Source organism: Heterodontus francisci, chromosome 14 (assembly GCF_036365525.1).
Source record: "Heterodontus francisci isolate sHetFra1 chromosome 14, sHetFra1.hap1, whole genome shotgun sequence".
NCBI classification, from domain to species: Eukaryota; Metazoa; Chordata; class Chondrichthyes; order Heterodontiformes; family Heterodontidae; genus Heterodontus; species Heterodontus francisci.
In genome coordinates, this window is record NC_090384.1 from 83290240 (window position 1) to 83311837 (window position 21598).

The 21598-nt window shown below is 40.1% G+C and overlaps 1 protein-coding gene across 1 annotated transcript in view; it reads left to right on the top strand.

Moving 5' to 3' along the window:
* Positions 1 to 4038, top strand: part of mettl15 (methyltransferase 15, mitochondrial 12S rRNA N4-cytidine) — a 113565-nt gene extending 109527 nt beyond the window's left edge. The window contains exon 5 of the mRNA XM_068046485.1: positions 3444 to 4038. Within this exon, the coding sequence (XP_067902586.1) occupies positions 3444 to 3883 (440 nt within the window). The 3' untranslated portion in view covers positions 3884 to 4038. The remainder of the gene's footprint in view (positions 1 to 3443) is intronic.
* Positions 4039 to 21598: the final 17560 nt, after the last annotated feature.

A 21598-nucleotide genomic window follows, 5' to 3' on the forward strand; every position in this document is an offset into this window, starting at 1 on the left:
CAGCCTCAAGAAAACGAACAACATGGGGCAGGACGTCAGAAATGCTCCATCCATCAATATTGGCGACCACGCTCTGGAAGTGGTTCAAGAGTTCACCTACCTAGGCTCAACTATCGCCAGTAACCTGTCTCTAGATGCAGAAATCAACAAGCACATGGGAAAGGCTTCCACTGCTATGTCCAGACTGGCCAAGAGAGTGTGGGAAGATGGCGCACTGACACGGAACACAAAAGTCCGAGTGTATCAGGCCTGTGTCCTCAGTACCTTGCTCTATGGCAGCGAGGCCTGGACAACGTATGTCAGCCAAGAGCGACGTCTCAATTCATTCCATCTTCGCTCCCTCCGGAGAATCCTTGGCATCAGGTGGCAGGACCGTATCTCCAACACAGAAGTCCTTGAGGCGGCCAACATCCCCAGTTTATACACACTGCTGAGTCAGCGGCGCTTGAGGTGGCTTGGCCATGTGAGCCGCATGGAAGATGGCAGGATCCCCAAAGACATATTGTACAGCGAGCTCGCCACTGGTATCAGACCCATCGGCCGTCCATGTCTCCGCTTTAAAGATGTCTGCAAACGCGACATGAAATCCTGTGACATTGATCACAAGTCGTGGGAGTCAGTTGCCAGCGTTTGCCAGAGCTGGCGGACAGTCATAAAGGCGGGGCTAAAGTGTGGCGAGTCGAAGAGACTTAGCAGTTGGCAGGAAAAAAGACAGAGGCGCAAGGGAAGAGCCAACTGTGTAACAGCCCTGACAATCAAATTTTTCGGCAGCACCTGTGGAAGAGCCTGTCACTCCAGAATTGGCCTTTATAGCCACTCCAGGCGCTGCTCCACACACCACTGACCACCTCCAGGCGCTTACCCAGTGTCTCTCGAGATAAGGAGGCCAAAGATATATGACAATTGCTATTGGTGGGGAACTCTCCAGCTGTGCTCTCCTTTCCACTGGGGAACTGATAAAGTTCACCTGGGAAATAAAGCTGGGGTTAACTGCTTGGTGTATCAGTGAACAAATGACCAACTTATCTGGCAATTGTCACTTGTCGTTTGAAATGAACCAGTAGCATAAACGTTCAATGAGACCTTAACTAGGCAGGAATCTCACTCTGCTGGATGTCATCTGAGGGTATCATTCTAGAATATGGTACAACTTGGGGTTTACCTCCCTGCTCGATCCTGGACAACGATGGTAAATGTGTACCAAAGTTCCCAAGTAGTCATGCTTGGGTCATATGGTTTAGTTCCTCATTCACTTGTGAGTGGGTGCTAGGTACTTGCCATACAGGCACACCTGCCTCTCCTCTCTATGTAGGAATGCCCTATCTCCCACCTAATTCAATGCCACTGTTGATTGGCAGGTTGAATGAAGCACTCATGCTCAGCAGTGGCAGCAGGAATGCTGCTGTTGGAGATGTGCGCCAAAGGAGTATAGAATTAAATGGATACGACACCAAGCAACAGACAAAAATAAAGTTGCAATAAAATGATCAAAGTTCAGTTAGTCAAGTCAAACACAGCCTTCAAAATGAGGATTTCATTAATATGGCAGCGTGTCTTTAAATGGTGGAGTTCTTCACTAACAGCTGGCAGATTTCTGAGCGCTTGTTTTATACGCTCAGTAAATCGTGATGTGCTGTAAAACAGCATGAGAAATCCTTAGTGGAACCACGTTGCATCAAGCAACAATTTTAAGGAGCCAACAAGGCCAGTGGAAACGCTTCCCAAAATCCTTTTAAAACTTTTTCTAGCCTGGAATCAGGAACTCAGTCTCAAAAACACCAAGGACTCCCTGACTAATTAAGTGTTGGCAAGGAGCTGCTCCCCAAGTGCATTGAATAGATGAAAGAATGAGTTCCTGCATTCAAAATTCAAAAGTACTTGGTAATAACTCTTGTATCATCATACAAATGTGACCTATATAAAAGTTATATATCATTTAGGTATTCAAGAATTTTGAGTGCTTAAATTTTGTGTGATAGTACATTCAAAAAGAAGCACTTCTCTAACTAAAATTTAGCTTTTATGTTGACACATGGAATAATTGCTTATTTGTTTGGTTAACTTCAAAAGTAGTGATTGCATAGCATTATTTATCCATTTTTTTTCATAAGTACAGAAGTATAAAATGGAATTTTCTTTTACTCTGCAGCACCATCACCTCAAGCTTAATGACCAAATAAACAAACCTGTTGGTACTAAAAACTCCTTCAGTGTTGGAAATGTAATGCTGTGCAAAGGTTCTGTATGTGTGAATGAATTTGATACATTTTAATAGGATTATTAATACTATTCTTGCTGTTGTGTGGAGGGAATTGTTTTCACACAGTTGCCTTTCAAATTGAGCATAGTAATAGCAATTACACAAATAAGTAGCAGTTTTATTAATTATTTGTTTCTAGTCATGCAGTTCAATGTATTCTGTGTTTTTATGTTAAATCTCTTATGCAATATTTAACATACTTATTGGATACCTCATCTTCGTGAAAATTGCTTTTTGTTAACTACAAATAAGATAACTTAAGTGAAGAACTGATGTGCTTCCTTTTATTCAATTCAGTGAGGGTGTATTGCCCCCATTTTTCTCGTGGTGCAAAAGCATAATTGATTTTGTTAAAGTAGTTTTCTAGTGAATCTCTTATCCCAGTTGGTTTTGTGTATCTTCAGATCAGTTCATGACAGTCATAATAATGAGCCTTTTGCTTGTGTCACATTGTTGTGAACTGCCTTCAAAATAAAGTAAGATGAACTAAGAATCCACAGTTTATATTCTGCCTAATTTGCCGATATGAAAATGGTGGCTGTGCAGGTTAACAAGAGTGCAGTTGTGGTTAAAATTAAAGCATGATGAATTTTAATTGGTAGATGACACAATCACTTTCCATAATCTCACATTTTACATTGCGTAAGATAGCTTTGTTGCCAGTCTCAAGAAATAGAAGGGAGTGGCATGCATTGACCAGTTGGAGGCTGACTAAATATTCCAATTTTGATTTCACTCGAGAACTCTACAGCAATCACAATGCAACAGGTTGGGCACAATAGAGGCACCAGTAATGGACCTTAGCAGAATATGACTGGACTAAGGACAGGTGCAGCAGGAATGGGAGTGTGTGCTCTCTGGCCTGTTTTTAAATTCAATTAGCATTTGCAACTCATAACATGGTGTACCTCCAACACCTTTTTACTGGTCAGAAAACCATAAAAATGATATAAAAAGTAGATTAAAAAGTGACCCATACCAATAAAATTAGATATGCAATATATTCAGCACACAGTATGTCAGATCTGTGTAATAAAAGTCAAATTTCTTTATATTATTTACTCTGTTCCCGAAAATGGATCCTGTATGTTTTTCTTAGAAAGAGCTGTGTATATTGCAAAGATTTATTTTCACTCTAGGTTTATGAAACATAATCTTTTCTTTTTGTTTATGGGTGTCACAGGAGCATTTCCAGCAGCAGCAATGTACGCACGTAAAGACCTGCTTCAGAGACCTGCACATGTGGCAACTAAAACATTCCAGGCCTTGCGAATTTTTGTGAATGACGAATTGAATGAATTATATAAAGGGCTTAAAGCAGCACACAAGTTCTTGAAACCTCAAGGCTGTTTGGTTGCATTAACATTTCATTCACTTGAAGACCGCATTGTAAAACGATTTTTGCATGGTATTAACCTGTCTGAGAAGCCCAACCTAAGTGCAAGGCAAAAAATTAGACAAGGACTTAGAAGGCAGCAGGAGGAGGATGAAGAATGCCACACTGAACAGAGGGACTTGAACTGGTCAAACATTCAGAAGAAAGTGCTGACTCCTGACCTTCAGGAAGTTCAGGAAAATCCGCGAGGACGTTCTGCCAAACTCAGAGCTGCCATAAAACTGTGAAGAATGTGAAAATCAAGCTGACAAGGGGTTTCTTAATATCTCATGCCTGACCGAATTTGATATGCAGGTGTTTTTGTAAACTTCAATGGAAATGCTAATGAACAAGAATGTTGCCACATTGTTGTTAATATGAAAATAATAAAAAATGGAGGTTAGAGATTTAGATGTGGTGTTTGAAATTTTATAGCCAGCATTTAAAACTCAGTGAAAGAATGATGACCTGGCAAAGCAGTGAGTTAAACATTAGCCTTTCACCTCTGGGGTATGAATCCAAATCTTGTCAAAACTAAACTCCTAGGTTCAAGCTCCAGTAGACACTAACTGATAATGTCACTTACGAATCAATGGGATGACTGTGGAGGGAAATATGAAAGCGTCATCATTGTGCACTGAGGGAGAGGGCTGCTCTTCCCGGCTGTTGGGACAAAGCAGAGGGCCATTGCTCAACCAGCCTGACAGGATGCTGACACTGGGGTCTAAAATGAGCATGTTCCATTTCTCTCATTAACATCCCTAATTTTTTATCAGTACAAAATTCACCAAGAAAATCAGCCAAATGTGGAGCATTTGAAGATAAAATGGTTCCTAAAAATGTGATAACCCTTTATATGCATGCAAGTGATATTGGTCCATCATCAGTAAATCTGGGAAGCATGGGAGAAAGGCAGAGCATCACTTAGATCTCTAACAGCAGGCATTAATGACAAAATAAAAACAGACTCCTTTTGAGAAAATGCCAGTGAATTCAGTGGCTTTCATGGGTTTGAATATTTAAAAATATAAACTATGTCTTAATACATGCTACTACCTTTCAGTCAGTGATGTTATTGCTGGGGAGGTTTGAATCCCCAATGAACAGCATTCATTTATGCTCTAGATTTGTACAAGTAAGGCAGTATGAATGTGCTACAAGATTTATGTTCACAAGTGTAAAAAAAAAACTTGTTAGTTGTGAACACTTTTGGCCCAAGACCTACAAAAGTGTGACAGTCATAATTTGCCATTTATTCGGTGTATTGTGTCTGTTGTTAATTTCTCCTTTTTTCCCATTCTGGATCTCACATCCCAACAGGACAGCAGATCTCTATCAATAAGGCTCTGGACCAAATGGTAGATGATGCACATGAGTAATGTAGATGACTTTTACTATGATTTTACAATCTGTGAAGAAGTTCCTGGCCTGTGCTCAGCACCTTCCAAAGACAGTACCACATTTCTCCCTTTTTTAAAATGAAGTTTGTAGCTTATTCAATGTTTTACTGACAGCAAGCTCCCGGTATATATAAAGAGATCAGGGAAGCATGATGCAAAAACAATGCAGTTATAATGGGAGATTTTAATTTTTACATAGACTGGAAGAAGCAGAATAGCACGAGTAGTAAAGGTAACAGATTTCTAGAATGTATTCAGATGCATTAGTTATAATTTTCCAAAGCTCTCAAGATTAGGAAATTGTGTTTTTGGATTTGAAATCTGCAAATGGCAATTTCATTATTTTAAAAGGAAGTGATGGAGAAAATTGGACACATGCCCATCAGTTTAACATTAGCTGTGGGAAGGTTCCTGTCAAAAGTCAGAGTAACTGAGCACTTGGGCAAGCATGAACTTATCAAAGAGAGTCAGCATGGAGGGTATGCCTTGCTAGTTCAGTTGGATTTTTTGAGGGGGTCAACTATCGTGGTGGAAAATGGAGTGCCGATGGAGTTTTTCTATATTAACTCCCAGAGGGCATTTGATAAGGTTCCACAGAAGAGACTATTAGCAAAAATGAAAGCACATGAAATTGGAGGCACTCTTGTGACATGAATTGATAACTAGTTGAGAGGTAGAAGGTAAATGTAGGAATGTACTGTAGTGGGATGTGATAAATTCTGTTCCCCAGGGATCTCAGCTTTGCACCATATATATCAATGACTTCGAGAAGGTGTAGAGAGTTGTATGTTGGAGTTTGTAGATGACTAAGTTAGGAAGGGACAGTAAGCTGTGCAAATGAGAGCAAGAAGTTTCAAAGATATAGATTGAGTAGGCAAAATTGTAGCAGATGATTTCAACGTGGGGAAGCTGGAGGAGATGGACTTGAGGTGCAGATCAGCCATGGTCTAATTGAATATTGGAACAGGCTCGAGGGGCTGAATGGTCACTCATGTTTTATGTGCTATCTGAAAAATGTGAAACCCTTCACAAATTATTGCTACATTCTCAATTCACATTTTAGTTTATTAAGTTTAGTTTTTTTTAAATCCCAAGAAGCCCCTTGGCATTTCTGCACCAAAATAAATAAGTTATGTTTCTATTAAATTTTATTTGAATATGCTGTGAATTGAATATCTTTGTATTTCCAAGATTCTATTTTGTAATCATGAGAAATTGCAAAAAAAAAATGTCTTGAGAGCTAGATGCTTTTTCAATTTTTAGAATATTAAACCTGTTTAGAAAGTCACAGATTTATTAAAATACTCTGCACCAAATGAGTCGTAGAATCATTTACGACATAGAAGGAGGCTATTCAGCCGATCGAGTCCATGCCGGCTCTTCATGGAGCTATACTGTCAGTTCCACTCCCCGGCTCGATCTCTGTAGCCTTGTAAGTCTATTTCTTTCAAGTGGCCATCCAACTTCCTCTTGAAGTCAGTGATCATCTCCACTTCCACTACCCTTGTGGGCAAGTTCCAGATCATTGCCACCCACTGCGTAAAAAAGTGCTTCCTCATATTCCCCCTGCATCTTTTGCCCAAAACTTTCAATCTGTGCCCCTAGTTCTTGTACCATTTGTTAATGAGAAACGCTTTCCCTTGTCTCGCCTATCTGTCATAATCCTGTACCCTTCTATTAAATCTCCCCTCAATCATCTTTGTTCTAAGGAGAACAAACCTATCTTTTCCAACCTTACCTTGTAACTAAAATCCTCCATCCCTGGAACTATTCTGGTAAATTGCCTCTGCACCCTCTCAAGGACCCTCACATCCTTCCTGAAATGTGGTGACCAGAACTGGACACAGTACTCCAGTTGGGGCCTAACCAGAGCTTTGGAAAGGTTCAGCTTTTGTACTCAATACCTCTATTTATGAAGCTCAAGATCCCATATGCTTTACTAACCACTTTCTCAATATGTCCTGCCATCTTCAAAGATCTGTGCGCATGCACCCCTAGATCCGTCTGTTCCTGCACATTCTTTAGAACTGTGCCATTAAGTCTATATTGCCTCTCCCTATACCTTCTGCCAAAATGCATCACCTCACACTTCTCAATATTAAATTACATCTGCCACATCTCTGCCTATTCTGCTAGCCTATCTATGTCCTGTTGCAGGCGGTTCATATCATCCTCACTGTTTGCGGCACCTCTTGAGATTCTATTCTGTATTCCAAGATCCAAGTCATTTATGTATAGCAAAAAAAGCGGTGATCCCGGCACAGACCCTTGCGGAACACCACTGCCTACCCTCCTCCAGTCTGAAAAGCAACCATTTACTACAACTTGCTGTTTTCTGTCCTTAAGCCAATTTTGTTTATCCAATTGGACACTAACCCTCCTATTCCATGAGCCTTAGTTTTGTTGACCAGTTTTTTTATGTGGTACCTTATCAAATGCTTTCTTAAAATCCAGATAAACAGCATCCACCACATTCTCCTCTTCAACCTTCTCTGTTACTTCATCAAAAATTCAATTAGGTCAAGCATGATCTGCCTTGTACAAATCCATGCTGGCTATCCTTAATTAACTTGAACCCTCTAAGTGTCCGTTGATATTTTCCCTGATTATAGTTTCTAAAATCTTACCCATCAGTGATGTTAAATTAACTGGCCTGTAGTTGCTAGGACTGTCCTTACACCCTTACTTGAATAAGGGTGTTACATATGCCACTCTGCAATCCTCTGTCACCTCCCCCATATCCAGGGAAGATTGGAAGATTATGGCAAGCCTTCTGCTGTCTCCACCCCCACTTCCTTTCGCAAACTGGGATGCAAGTCATCTGGACCAGATGACTTCTCTACCCTAAGAATTACCAACCTATTTAGTACCTCTCCCCTCAATTTTTATCCTATCCATTGCCTCTACTGATATTTTGTCAGCCTCCATTTCCTTAGTGAACACTGATACAAAGTACTCATTAAATATACTAGCCTTGCCCTGTGCCTCTAAGTATATATTACCCTCTCTGCCCCTAGTAAGCCCCACTCCTCTTACTTCTCGCTTACTATTTACATGCTGGTAGAAGATCTTTGGATTCCCTTTGATGTTGACTGCCATTCTATTTTCAGATTCTCTCTTTGCCAGTTTTATTTTCCTCTTCACCTCCCCTCTCAACTTATTGTATATGGCCTGGTTCTCACCAGATGAGTTCAACTGACATGCATCATACACCCTCTTTTTTCATCATCATCTCTATCTCCCTTGTCAACCAAGGAGCCCTGTTCTTGGTTCCCCTATCTTTCACTTTTGTTGAAATATTCCTAGCCTGTACCTGAAGCATATCTTCCTTAAAGATAACCCATTGTTCCGATACTGTGCTTCCTGCTAGTCTTTAGTTCCATTCTACCCTGGCTAGATCCTTTCTCATTGTGTTAAAATTAGCCCTCTTCCAATCTAGGCATTCTACCTTATTTTGTTCCTTTTCTGCGTTACTAGTCCAAACCTTATGATATAATGATCACTTTTACCCAAGTACTCCCCCACAGACACTTGGCCCACCTCATTTCCCAGCACCAGATCCGGCAATGCCTCATTTCTCATTGGGCTGAGAACATACTGATCAAGGAAGTTCTCCTGAACACATTTGAGGAATTCCTCCCCCTCCTTACCCTTTAAAGATATTCCAATCAATATTTTGGGAATTAAAGACCCCCAATATCACCATGCTATAGTTCTTGTACATTTCTATGATTTCCCTGCGGATTTGCTCCTCTGTAGAATATCCCCAGTAGTGTGACCATACTCTTTTTGTTCCTCAGTTCTAACCAAATGGATTCTGTCGTTGCCCCTTCAAGGATATTCTCCCGTTCCAGCACTGCAATCTCTTCCCTAGTCAAGACTGCTACCCCACCTCTGTTTTCTTTATCTTTTCTGAACACTTTATATCCTTCTTGTATATTAAGCACCCAGTTCTCACCATTTTTAAGCCATGTTTCCATTATTGCCACTACATCATATTCCCATCCTGCTTTTTGTGGTTGCAGCTCAACAACCTTATTCACCACACTTTGTGTGTTTACGCACAATCATTGTAATCCTGTCTGCATTCTTTGTAGTCCTTGTTAGTCCACACCCATCTTATATGGAACTACTCCCTTCTCTAGTATTGTCTAACCATGTCACTCTGACCAGACCTAATACTTTGCTATTTCCTACTGTAGTGTTATTAGTCTCTTCCAACTCTTTGGATGCCTTGGTGTTTCTCTCTTGTATCATCTCCTGGTTCCCACACCCCTGCTAAGTTAGTTTAAACTCTTGCCAATAGCACTAGCAAATTGCCCCGCCCCGCCTGTTCTCCAGAACTAGTCCCAGTGTTTCAGGAATCTAAAGCCCTCCCTCCTGCGCCATCCTTCCAACCACACATTCATCTGCACTATCCGCCGATGCTTATACTCACTTGGGTATTGGGAGTAATTTGGAGATTGTGATCTAAAGTGTAAAGGTAATAAACCTTTAACGAGAGATGGCGAAACTGTTCTTAATGCCTGACAATGGTGTATTGTTTAGTGTTTTCTACTTCCCTCCTCTTCCCTACATCACCCCTCCCCCCCTGCCAAACAAAAAAAGAATGCACAAAACATATCTGTGGCAAGTTTATCGTTAAGTTTGTTTACATTGCTGTAGATGGAGCTGAACAGGAAAAAGCATGGTACTGGATATTGATTCATGAGTCATCTGAGCTCAGTGCCGCATATTGAATTCTGATCAATAAAATTGTATATACCTTACCAGGTGGAAATAAAATAACCTATTTTTAAATATCCTACTCTGGTGATTATGACTTCCTTTACATTTTCAAGTTTGAATTCTGATAATAGCACTTTGCCTACTTCTAGTGATATGAGGCCCAACTGATTTTTTTAAAATTAAAAGCTATAGATTGCTGGATACTGTAATTCTTCAGGTGAAATATCACTTGTATCTTTTTTTCCACAGTCTTCTGCATTTTTGCATTGCGAGTAACGGTCAGAATATTTTTTGACGTGTAAATTTCTAGGTAGAAACGTAGGGCTGAATTTTCCGGGGGTGTTGGGAACCCAACATCGGGACCATTTGTGGGTCCTGGCGCCTCAAAATAGAGGTGTTTACAAAGGTGCAGACAACATGTTTAAAACGAATGCCCAAAACTGTCAGGCCATTGGTGTAGAGGGGGAGCACCTCCACAGGAATGCATTTGGCCGCAGATGTGCCACTTCTAGTCTTTCGGACCATTGATACTGGCATGTGCATCGGCCTATGATTGCCCGCTGACCTCCTGCTGTGAAGCTGCCTCCGAAGCATTGCTGGGCTCCAGGCATAGCGGGGGCCGAATGGCCACTAATTGAGGCCAGACTAATCCTCGACGTTGCCTGAAAAGAACTGTTCCAAAAAGATCCCAGTGACAGCCATCTATGCATATTTCGATGCCAGAATAAAGAATCAGCTGGGACATCCCATATCTTATCCTTTTTCCTTCAAGAATTAACAAGTATTTGGCCAAAGTATATTTTGTCCTTTTTGTAAAGAGATCGCTGCAGAGAAAACTTCTTTATTTTTTCTTTAACCAGTGTGTTTGTGTGCTTGTGTGTTGGGTTAATTTAGAAGGGAACTTTCATATTTCAATCTGTATGTTAATAAGCTTTGCATCTTTATTGAATGTCTTGTTTTGTAAAAAAATTAATAATTTAGTTTTTTTTAAAGAAACCGGGTTGGAGGATCTTTGTCTGAAACTAAAATAGATAAAGTATATAATTGGCCATTTCGGTAACTGGGTAAAACATTTAAATATATGTTGTAACACACATGGAGAAGTGGAACTAGAGAAAAACAGTGCACTCCTCCAGCCTCAGCCGTAACATATAATTAGGGGCTCATCCGGGATCAGTTCCACAATTAGGCTGTAAAATGGGTTCAGTGGAATTTTTCAGAGTTTAAACAAACGAGATTTTACATTCACTTTGGCTGTTTTCAGTGTGAAATCAACATGAGTACCTTTGATGCTCAGGCCTTCATGGTGCAAGAGGATTTGTCTCTTAGTGCCTTGAAATAGTTGACAAAAGAAAATCTAAAGACTATAGCAGGAAACCGAGGGGTCATCTTAAAATCAGGGGCAAGGAAAGCAGGAATAATCCAAGAATTGGTTCCTCACTTGAAGCTTGAGGAAGAAAAAGATGTTTCTGCTAGTATCCAAATCGAACAAGCCAAAATTGAGTTAGAGAAGATAAGATTGGAAAGAGAAGGAAAAGAGAGAGAAAGAACAAGAGAAGAGAAAAAGACAATTACAGTTTGAATTGAGAAAACTTGAATTTGAAGCGAAAGAAAAAGAAAGGGAAAAAGAAATACAATAACAATTTGAAATGAGAAAACTTGAAAGGGAAGAGAAAGAAAGATAACAAGAAATGCGAAAATTGGCATTGGACTATTTCGATGGAGTTTACTATTGCAGCCCTATCACTTAAAAAGTATCCGTATTGCAGGGAAAAGCATGTAATTGCTGATGCTTTGTCTAGAATTTAACTTTGCTTTGAGTTATCTGAGTACAAAGATGGTACAGGACATAACTGTATTAGTTGCAGGTAAAGAGTGAATGAGAATGTGTGTGTAAATTTTAATTTTTTTTCATCTTCTGTTATTTTTTCCACTCTTTGCAATGAAATGCATTTAAAAATGGTGTTTCATTCCTCCAAGGATGGAGCTGTTATGAGAGTGCTTCCTTTTAAAAAAAAAAATTTGAGGACTCATCTTTAAAAATTTTGGAAATTGATCCATTTGAAAGACTGAAGATATTCCATAGATGCTGGGACTTGGGACTTTGTTTAAAAACAAACCCTTACTGAAAGTCACACATCTTAATCTAAGTAAACAGCAGGAGCCTTGATGACTATGGTAGTTGTTTACAGAGAAATGACATGTCGATTTATGGTGCTCAAGAGTTGGTTTTATTTTGGATATTGTTTTGGTTCAGTTGGGAGTTAGCCTGCTAAACGATAAGCCACCAGCTCATCCTTTTTCCACCTCTTTGAGAAACTCTGAGAATTCAGTGTGATACTGAAACCCCTGATGCTGTGATTATCCTGGAAAGCCTGTGTCACGACCAGATGAGGAAGGGGTCTCAGGCTCCCCTCTCGCCCCTTCTCTGGTTTGGTTGTAACTGGGTTTATCTTTTTAAAACAGTGATTTTAATTTACCACCTCAGTGAGCCCTTGCCCACTGCACTCTCACTGCAATTGCAAATTAACCAATCAGACAGGTTTTCTGAGGCTTAAACAAGAAAGATGTAAGTTTATTAGCCTTATAACTCTAACCCGGTTAAAATTACTAAAATATGCAATGCAACCACACTTGCATGCATACGAGAGACACACTCACACACACAAATAGATACAGAGGGGAATAAAGAATTGGGGCGGCAGGGGCTGAAGTAGAGTTAGCGATAAATGGAATACGTGTACTGTCCTTTGTCCTTGATGTAATGTGCTTGATAGAAGTTAAGGTCTGAGAGCCCTCGCTGGGGTCACGTGTACAATTCACGTGCACAATTCCAGACTTGCTTCTCTGGTACCAGACAGTCAAAGAGGGGCTTCGTCTGTAGTCTTGAAGTCTAAGCTGCCACCGTGGGTTCCCTGGGACTTTTTTGGAGAGAGAGAGAGGGGGGGGGAGTCTTTTTCTTGTTTATGTTTAGTTTATGTTTAGAGATACAGCACTGAAACAGGCTCTTCGGCCCACCGAGTCTGTGCCGACCATCAACCACCCATTTATACTAATCCTACACTTATCCCATATTCCTACCACATCCTGACCAGTCCCTATATTTCCCTACCACCTACCTATACTAGGGGAAATTTATAATGGCCAATTTACCTACCAACCTGCAAGTCTTTTGGCTTGTGGGAGGAAACTGGAGCACCCGGAGAAAACCCACGCAGACACAGGGAGAACTTGCAAACTCCACACAGGCAGTACCCAGAATTGAACCCGGGTCTCTGGAGCTGTGAGGCTACAGTGGTAACCACTGCGCCACTGTGCTGCCCACTGTCAGTCCAGTTGCAGTCTTTTTCCTTTCTGTGAGGCACAATTTCAAAAGCCCCAGTCTGGCCAGCAGGTAGGTCATGTGACCATCTCTTTGTTTGAAACAGCAGCTGCTTGGAGGGTTGATGGATTTCAAAGCTTTCCAGACACACACAGTGGGGGGTGAAGTTCTACTCTTACACAGTCAAAGGATGTTCATCACCACTATTGTCAAAACCCATCTCGCTAATTGAATCAGAGAGCACTCCCATTGTCTCTCTATTCAATGGTCACGCAGCTAGTCCTTGTCTTCTCAGAATGCAAATGTGCAACCATGTTTTCGTGTGGTGAGTTCTGCTTTTTTAAACAAATTATTTGCAATGTCTAGTAAAAAGTTTTCAAGCAGTGTCCGATATGACGAAATTAATATGTTTCCATTTGGCAGGTGTGATTTCCAACATACCTGCTGGACTAATCCTTAACGTCGCCTGAAAAGAAATTCTCCAAAAAGATCCAGTGACAGCCGTCTAGGCATATTTGGATGCCAGAATAGAGGACCAGCTGGGACATCCCATATCTTATCCTTTTTCCTTCAAGAATTAACAAGTATTTGGCCAAAGTATTTTTTGTCCTTTTTTGTAAAGAGATCTCTGAAGAGAAAACCTCTTTATTTTTTCTTTACCAGTGTGTTTGTGTGCTTGTGTGTTGGGTTAATTTAGAAGGGAACTTTCATATTTCAATCTGTGTGTTAATAAGCTTTGCATCTTTATTGAATAAGTCTTGTTTTGCAATAAATTAATAATTTTGTTGTTTATTAAAGAAACCAGGTTGGTGAATTTTCTTCTGAAATTAAAATTGGCCGTATCGGTAACTGGGTAAAATATTTAAATATATGTTGTGACCTGTGGAGAAGTGGAACGAGAGAAAGACAGTGCACTCCTCCAGCCATGGTCGTAACAAAAAACATCATAACCTGGGATGCTACGCCTCAAAGTATGACAAATTCATAGGGAAAAAATTAGTGACTGGCTGAAATAAGTACTTTTTCTGTTGTTACCTATGAAATTTCTGTTTTTTTGATGTGTGTGAATCAAAAGCATTTCAGTGAAATCATTAAGTCCCATTCCTGAATGAGTAAGTAAAGAAAGACTGAGATTGCATTTAAATAGCATCTCAGGATGTCTCAGCGCTCTACAGCCAATGAAGTACTTTTGAAGTGTAGTCACAATTAAATATGGGAGCCAATTTATAAACAGCAATATGATAAATGGCCAGATCATTTTTGTTAGCAATGCTGGTCAAGGGATAAATATTAGTTATGATAATGGGAGAACTCCCCAACTCTTCTTCAGATAGTGACATGGAACTTTCATGTCCACCTGAAAGGGCAGATGGGGCCTTGGTTTAACATCTCATCCAAAAGGTGGCACTTCTGACAATGCAGTACTCCTTCAGTGCTGCATTGAAACATCAAGCAAGGTTGCAAATGCAGGTTCTGGAGTGGCTCAGAGGTGAGAGTGTACCACTGAAAACATCTGATCAAATTGCTTAAATACATTTGTAAACTTGGTTTGAGCTTCCATCTTGATTTTTCAGCTAGCTGAAAATGTACCCTTTTGACAACCATTTATAATTAAGAAACTGATTTTAAAAATTAAATAATTCAGAATAAAATATATTCTTACCCACAAAGTTGTCTGTTTATATATCCCTAGAGCAGGCTTTCTCACAAAGGCCTACCATTATTTTAGGAATCCAGGAATAAATTTGAAATAATTTTCTGTAACTTGAGGTAGAGTTGAGCTGTTTTTTTCTTTCTTTTGATGTCTTGATTCTTACAACAGTTCGCCATGTGAATCATAGCAATCCCTGCTGAACTTCTGATGAGCTAATCTCCTTTAGCAACCTGACCTACACTCTAGCTCACTCAGTGCTTCCAGCATCCCCAGAGTCCTCAAAATGTCACTGATTGCCCACAGAATGCAATTTCAGTTCTCTCAGACCCAGAACCTCCCGAGTCCTCAGTTTCACAAAAATTCTTTGTGCTTTCAATCCTCCTCCTCCTCACATTCAACTATTCTCAAGCACTGACCCTTCCCCCGTTGCTCTGATCCCACAAGTAATCCTTCACCACCTGCCATGCAATTCCCAAGGTTTATCCAGGCTGAAATTCTTCCTAAGTGTTCCCACACCCAGTGCTTCCACACCCATCTCCCTAAAATTACTTCTAGGTCCAGCCCACTTTCCATTCTTTCCCAGATTATGGCCAGCTCCGTCTAGCCCCAGTGAAATCCAACCTGAGCCCCTTGTTTCCTCCAGCCCTAGCTGCTCCACCCTACCAGTTCCTTCTGGCCTCCATTAACCTTTTCTGTCAACCACCCATGTTGCAGCACCTCTTGGGCAACATCTTCCCATTTCCCAAACCCAATGTGCATTGCCTTCCATCTTTTTCCATAGGCTGTAAGAGATAGATATTGATGCTTCATTAAAGGAGCACATATAAGTAATGTACAGAAGAAAATTACAAGACAGAGAGCAATAGTAAGAAGAAGACAGTGTAATAAAAAGTGTGACCTGTGTACAAGAGAGAGAAATCAAATGAGTGTAAGACAGACCAGAGGAGTGTGACAGAAAAGGAATTGGAGAATGATAGAGGTAGTGTTACCAGAAGAAAAATATATGGTCCAGAATTGCATAAGGAAACTTGCATGTGACTGATTAATGACAATTTTACAATTAAACAACCCTATGTCAGTTTCTTCACTCCTTTGTGCCAAAGATAATATATCTGCAGAAACCCTCTGCCGCTCATTATCATAGCTTTCCCCCCCCATTTCCACACTGCCCCCACTGCCCGTACAAAAATGCAGCTAATCAAAATGTTGGGTCAGGAACTTCACCAGCTTTTCTGGGCAGGAGTTGCTCTTGCCCTCACACCTCCTGCCGATTTCCCAATGGAAGATCAAAATCTATTCTATTGTGTATGTGATATATGTTCCCACTCACAGATCAACACCATAGGAAATCCTGTAATGTTCACAAAAAAGGTATTACAACAGCGCAGTGACCTTGATTTATAGGGGCAGATGTTTCCGGTGCGGAATGAGCATGCACACACTGCCCATCATACTGCGCCAACACAATTCAATTTCTAGGTCATAGAATGTATCAGTTCTTAGTATTTAGCTAAATAATATTCCATCATGAGGAAAATCCAAAGTTCGTAAACGGGAATAAAAATTTAAATTTATGTTAAATTGTGTGATAAAGTTACAACAGTTGTGACTAAACAATATTCTTTTCCACTTTGGACCAGGATTTAAATGATAATGTGGACTTAACTTTGTTTCTCTTACATAGCATTACATAGTATTTACAGCGCAGTTACAGGCAATTCAGTCCTACATGTCCATGCCGATGTTTATGCTCCACAAGAGTTTCTTCCCACCCTTCTTCACCTACCCCATCAATATATCCTTCTATTCCTTTCTCCCTATTGTGTTTATCTAGCTTCCCCTAAAATGCTTGTCATCTCAAGTATTCTTTGAGGTACTGAGTTCCACATTCTAACCACTATCTTCTTGAAGAATTTGCTCCTGAATTTCCAATTGGATTTATTTCTGATTGTCTTATATTCATGATCCCTAATTCTAGTCTTCCCACAAGTGGAAACATCTTCTTTACATTTATCTTATCAAAACCTTTCATAGTCTTAAATCCTCTATCAGGCCATCCCTCATTCTTTTCTAGAGAAAAAAGCCCAAGCCCGTTCAATCTTTCATGATATGTATAATCTCTCAGTTTTGGTATGATCCCAGTAAATCTTTTTTGCACTTTCTCCAGTGCCTCTGTAACCTTTTTTTTTTACAATATGGAGACCGGAACTACTCAATACTCCAAATGTGGTCTAATCAAGTTTAACATAACTTCTCTACTTTTCAATTCTATCCCTCTAGAAATGAACCCCAGTGTTTTGTTTGCTTCTTTAAAAAATGACCTTACTAAACTGCATCGCTACTTTTAGTGATTGCTGTCTTTGTACCCCCCAGATCCTTTTGCTCCTCTACCATCATTAGCTACTTATTTTCCAAGGAGTATGTGGGCTCCTTATGCTTCCTACTAAAACATATCACATCACACTGTATCTATATTGAAGTTAATTTGCCAATTACCCACCCATTCCAAGGGTTTATTAATGCTTTCCTGTATTTCATCACGCTCCTCCTCTGTGTGAATTATATTCCCCAATTTGGTGTTGTCCACAAATTTTGAAATTGTACGGCTATTTCCTGAGTCCAGTTAGTTTATGTAAATGGTGAACAATAGTGGGCCCAGCATCGATCCTTGAGGACAATGCTTCCCACCATTTGGCAATCTGAGTAACTACCTTTAACCCCTACTCTCTATTTTCTGTTTTGTAGCCAGCTTGCTATACATTCTGTTACTTGTCCCTTGATTCCAAATGTTTTGATCTGAGTCATGAGTCTACTATGTGGCACCATATTGAAGGCCTTTTGAAAATCCAAATATATTTTGTCAGCTGCATTACCCTTGTCTACCCTTTCTGTTACTTCTTCAAAGAATTCAATAAGGTTGGTCAAACCTGACCTTTTCTTTTGAAATCCGCATTGACTATGCTTTGTTATACTTTCAGTTTCTAGATGTTTTTCTATTACATCTTTGAGTTAAAATTCCATTATCTTTTTACCAACTTCTTTTAGCATGCACAGATACTATTAATCCATACCAAGGGTTTTATCCTCTCTAAGTTTGATTAGTTTATCAATTATCTTCCTCCTTTATATCTTAAATGTCCTTTTAACTTTTTTCTTTTTTTAGATTAGAGATACAGCACTGAAACAGACCCTTCGGCCCACCGAGTCTGTGCTGAACATCAACCACCCATTTATACTAATCCTACACCAATCCCATATTCCTACCAAACATCCCCACCTGTCCCTATATTTCCCTACCACCTACCTATACTAGTGACAATTTATAATGGCCAATTTACCTATCAACCTGCAAGTCTTTTGGCTTGTGGGAGGAAACCGGAGCACCCGGAGAAAACCCACGCAGACACAGGGAGAACTTGCAAACTCCACACAGGCAGTACCCGGAATCGAACCCGGGTCCCTGGAGCTGTGAGGCTGCGGTGCTAACCACTGCGCCACTGTGCCACCTTTTCTTCTAATGTCATGCCCAACATGTTAGTCTCCCCGGTAAAAACTAAGGCAGAGTAATTATTTAATATTTCCGCTATTTCGCTGTCATTACCTGTGTGTTTGTTATGTGTATTCACTAGTGGCCTTGTTATTTATGTGTCTGTAGAATACTATTTATTTTTATATTCCTTGATAATTGAATTTTGTCGTTTCTCTTTGTCTTCCTATATTGTAACCTTTTTCCTAACCTTTTCATATGGCCTTTTGTCATCCTCTCCTTTGTTGTCTGTGTGTCTGTTAAGCCAAATGCAATTAACCAAGCAATTGGAAATCCATTTCCTGTTGGTCAGGTCTAAGACACAGAACTGAGTCCCAGATTTTTAAAAAAGCAGGAAGGGTTGGAATATTTCTCTGGTGCAGTTAAACATGCTGTTCTAAAATGAGGGATTGGAACAGCAAGGAACAGATCCACACTTGAGTTATGACATGTTAAATCTGGGAATCGGGATGAGTGATGGTAGAAAAGTGTTTTCTCCATCAGGACTCCTTACAAAGGTTTTTGCAATAAACTTGTTAAAGAAGTTTTGCTTTTTTTTATAAGATAGAGTTGACATTTGTGATGTGGGAGAAGCAGAGCAGGAACTAATATGCTAATCTATGAGTCACTTGCTCAGTGTTTGCAAAACAAACACATGATCAATAAGATTTGTATCCCTCACTAAGTAGAGAAAATTCATATAAGCTATTATTTTTAATTAAGATATTACTTTCCAACAGGAAAGGAATTGGATAATCCATGGTAACAAATAGAAATAAGAAGTAGACCACTTGTATTTCCATTGAGCTGAATGTAAAGCAGCTCTCAGGAGAGAATTGATGCCTCATTACTGAAACAATTAAAGTTACAACATCCACTGCATATTAAGTTTGGTACTTGCAGTAACAGGTCAACGTTTATGACTCAACATCTAACATAAACAGGAAAAGGAAAATATCGCTTTGGTTCCATACAGGCATCTGTAGGTTATTGAGGCAAGCATAATAAATGGTAGTTCGGTAAAAAGCTAATAAAATGTCAGTATTTATTTTCAAAGTGGTGAATCCAGTCTGGCTTTTGCACCTTTTGTAAATGTCACTGCCCAAGTGCACTGTTTCTATAATATTGTGGATGTTGCATCAAGTATACTGTTTTGGAAACCATGACTGTATACTGCCTGCATCATTCATTTCTAATAATCTCAAGTCTTTTGCCTAAGTCTTTATCCACTAAATGTACGGATTTTGTTCTGTAACTTTTTTTATTCTGTAAATAATGTATTATATGAAATGTGAAAGCCAACATTTTTAATGATTATAATTAAGTAAAGCTTCCCGAGGCCCCCGAGGGTGGGGCCTCCTTAATCATATTTAAAGTTGCAACCCGCCTCCTTGGATTCGGGTGGCTGCCCGCCTACCTTCCAGCTTCACTTAAGACTAGAAATGGGAAGGTTGGAGGTGGGTTTGGTTTGGGAAGTAGATTTTTCTGACTTTAACCCCCAGCCCGCAACTCAGCCAAATCCCATCCATTTTTTTCGGTTAAACTTCCCCCATTAACTCTGTTTCTCTCACCCCCAGAGTGTTTTCCAGCAATTTTTGTTTTTAATTCTTTTGACATCACCTAGTAATTATTTAAAATATGCCTGTATAATTTGAGTGCTGTAATAATTCACTATATAAATCAGAGTTATCTAAGTAGAAGGAAGCAACTTAAGCATTCATGCAACTCAATGAATTTGTCTTTATTACACACAAGAAGTTGGTTTCTTTTCGTCATTATTACAGCAGAAGTTTCCTTGTAGTTTCTCCTGCTTTGCTGCCTTAACTTTGCAGAGATCCTGTTTAAAGTTTCCTCCAAAGTTACATCAATGGCGCAGGAGAAACCCCAAGGATATTCCCAGCATCAATGTTTCTCTCCTTGTTCCCATACACATGAAAATTTCTGTAATGGGAAGGATCATGGAGGATAGCCTGCATATCAGTTTGTCATGGAGCAAGTGGCAACGCAAGTGTAGAACATCTCTTGAATGTTACCGCTAAAGATGCCTTGAACACCAACCTCAAAGATGCACGCTTCCTGCCTTCAATGTAGAATTACAAGAAATTACAGGACAGGATTAGGCCATTTGGCCCAACTGGTCTGCTCCCACCCTACTTCATCTGACCCCCATCAGCATAACCTTCTAGTCCTTTCTCCCTCAAGTACTTAGCTGGCCTCCTCTTATCATGCTTCAAGAATGGATGCAAACAAGTTTATCAACTGATTCTCTTTCAATTCCTAGGTTTGTGGCAGGGCAGTCCTAATGTCTACCAATGTGACATCACTGCAACTCACTGCAGTTATCTCCAAGAACCCTTACTAGCCATGCAGGGCAGTTTAGAGGGCACAAGACAGCCCTTCATTTGAATACTGCCACTGGGAGGCGGAGGAATACTGATCTGGTGGTGCCTTTAAAAGGCTGCAGCCAGTTAAACATCAGAATCACTTCTCAGAAAGGTGGGGTTGAAGGGTCAGCAGTCTTGGGGATTGTCAGAACCTGGAAAGTCCCCCAGATTATCTGATGTAAGTATGGCCTCCTACAAGCAGCCTACCCTCACCTGCTGTCTTCTGCAATGCCTAGCTGCTACTCATTTTGGTTGCTGAGGCTGCTGCTGTTTTTGCATTCAAATAAAACTGACGATACCACCCATGATAAACAGATAGAGCTTACTGAGGGTAACAATCAAATAAATAATTGGAAAGGAGCTGTCTGAAATCTGGAAACTCTCCTCATAATTCAAAAACAGCACACTGGTACACAGCTGCTCAAAGTTAGTGGCAATTTAAATGCTGCTTCAGTGACTCTGAGAGATAAATCCCACTAATCCCACAGAATCACTGACAGGTTGGGCACTGGGTGGGCCCTTGGGCTATTTTACAAAGATATAGGATTACAATGCATGTATGTAAATGCACAAAGGGTAGTGAATAAGAATGGTGAGCTACAAGCACAAATAGCTGTATGGGAATATGATGTTGTGGCAATAATGGAAATGTGGCTGAAAAATGGTGAGGACTGGGCGCTTAATATACAAGGGTATAGTGTTCAGAAAAGATAGAGAAGGTAAAAAAGGAGGTGGGGTGGCAGTACTGATTAGCGAAGACATTGTAGTGTTGGAAAGAGAGGATGTCCTTGAGGGAGTAAAGACAGGATCCACTTGGTTAGAGATGAGAAGCAAAATGGGTATGATCATGCTACTAGAGGTATTCTATAAGCCTCCAAATAATGAGAGAGAGAGAGCAAATCTGCAGGGAAATCACGGTGTTGTGCAAGAACTGTTTGGTGATACTGGG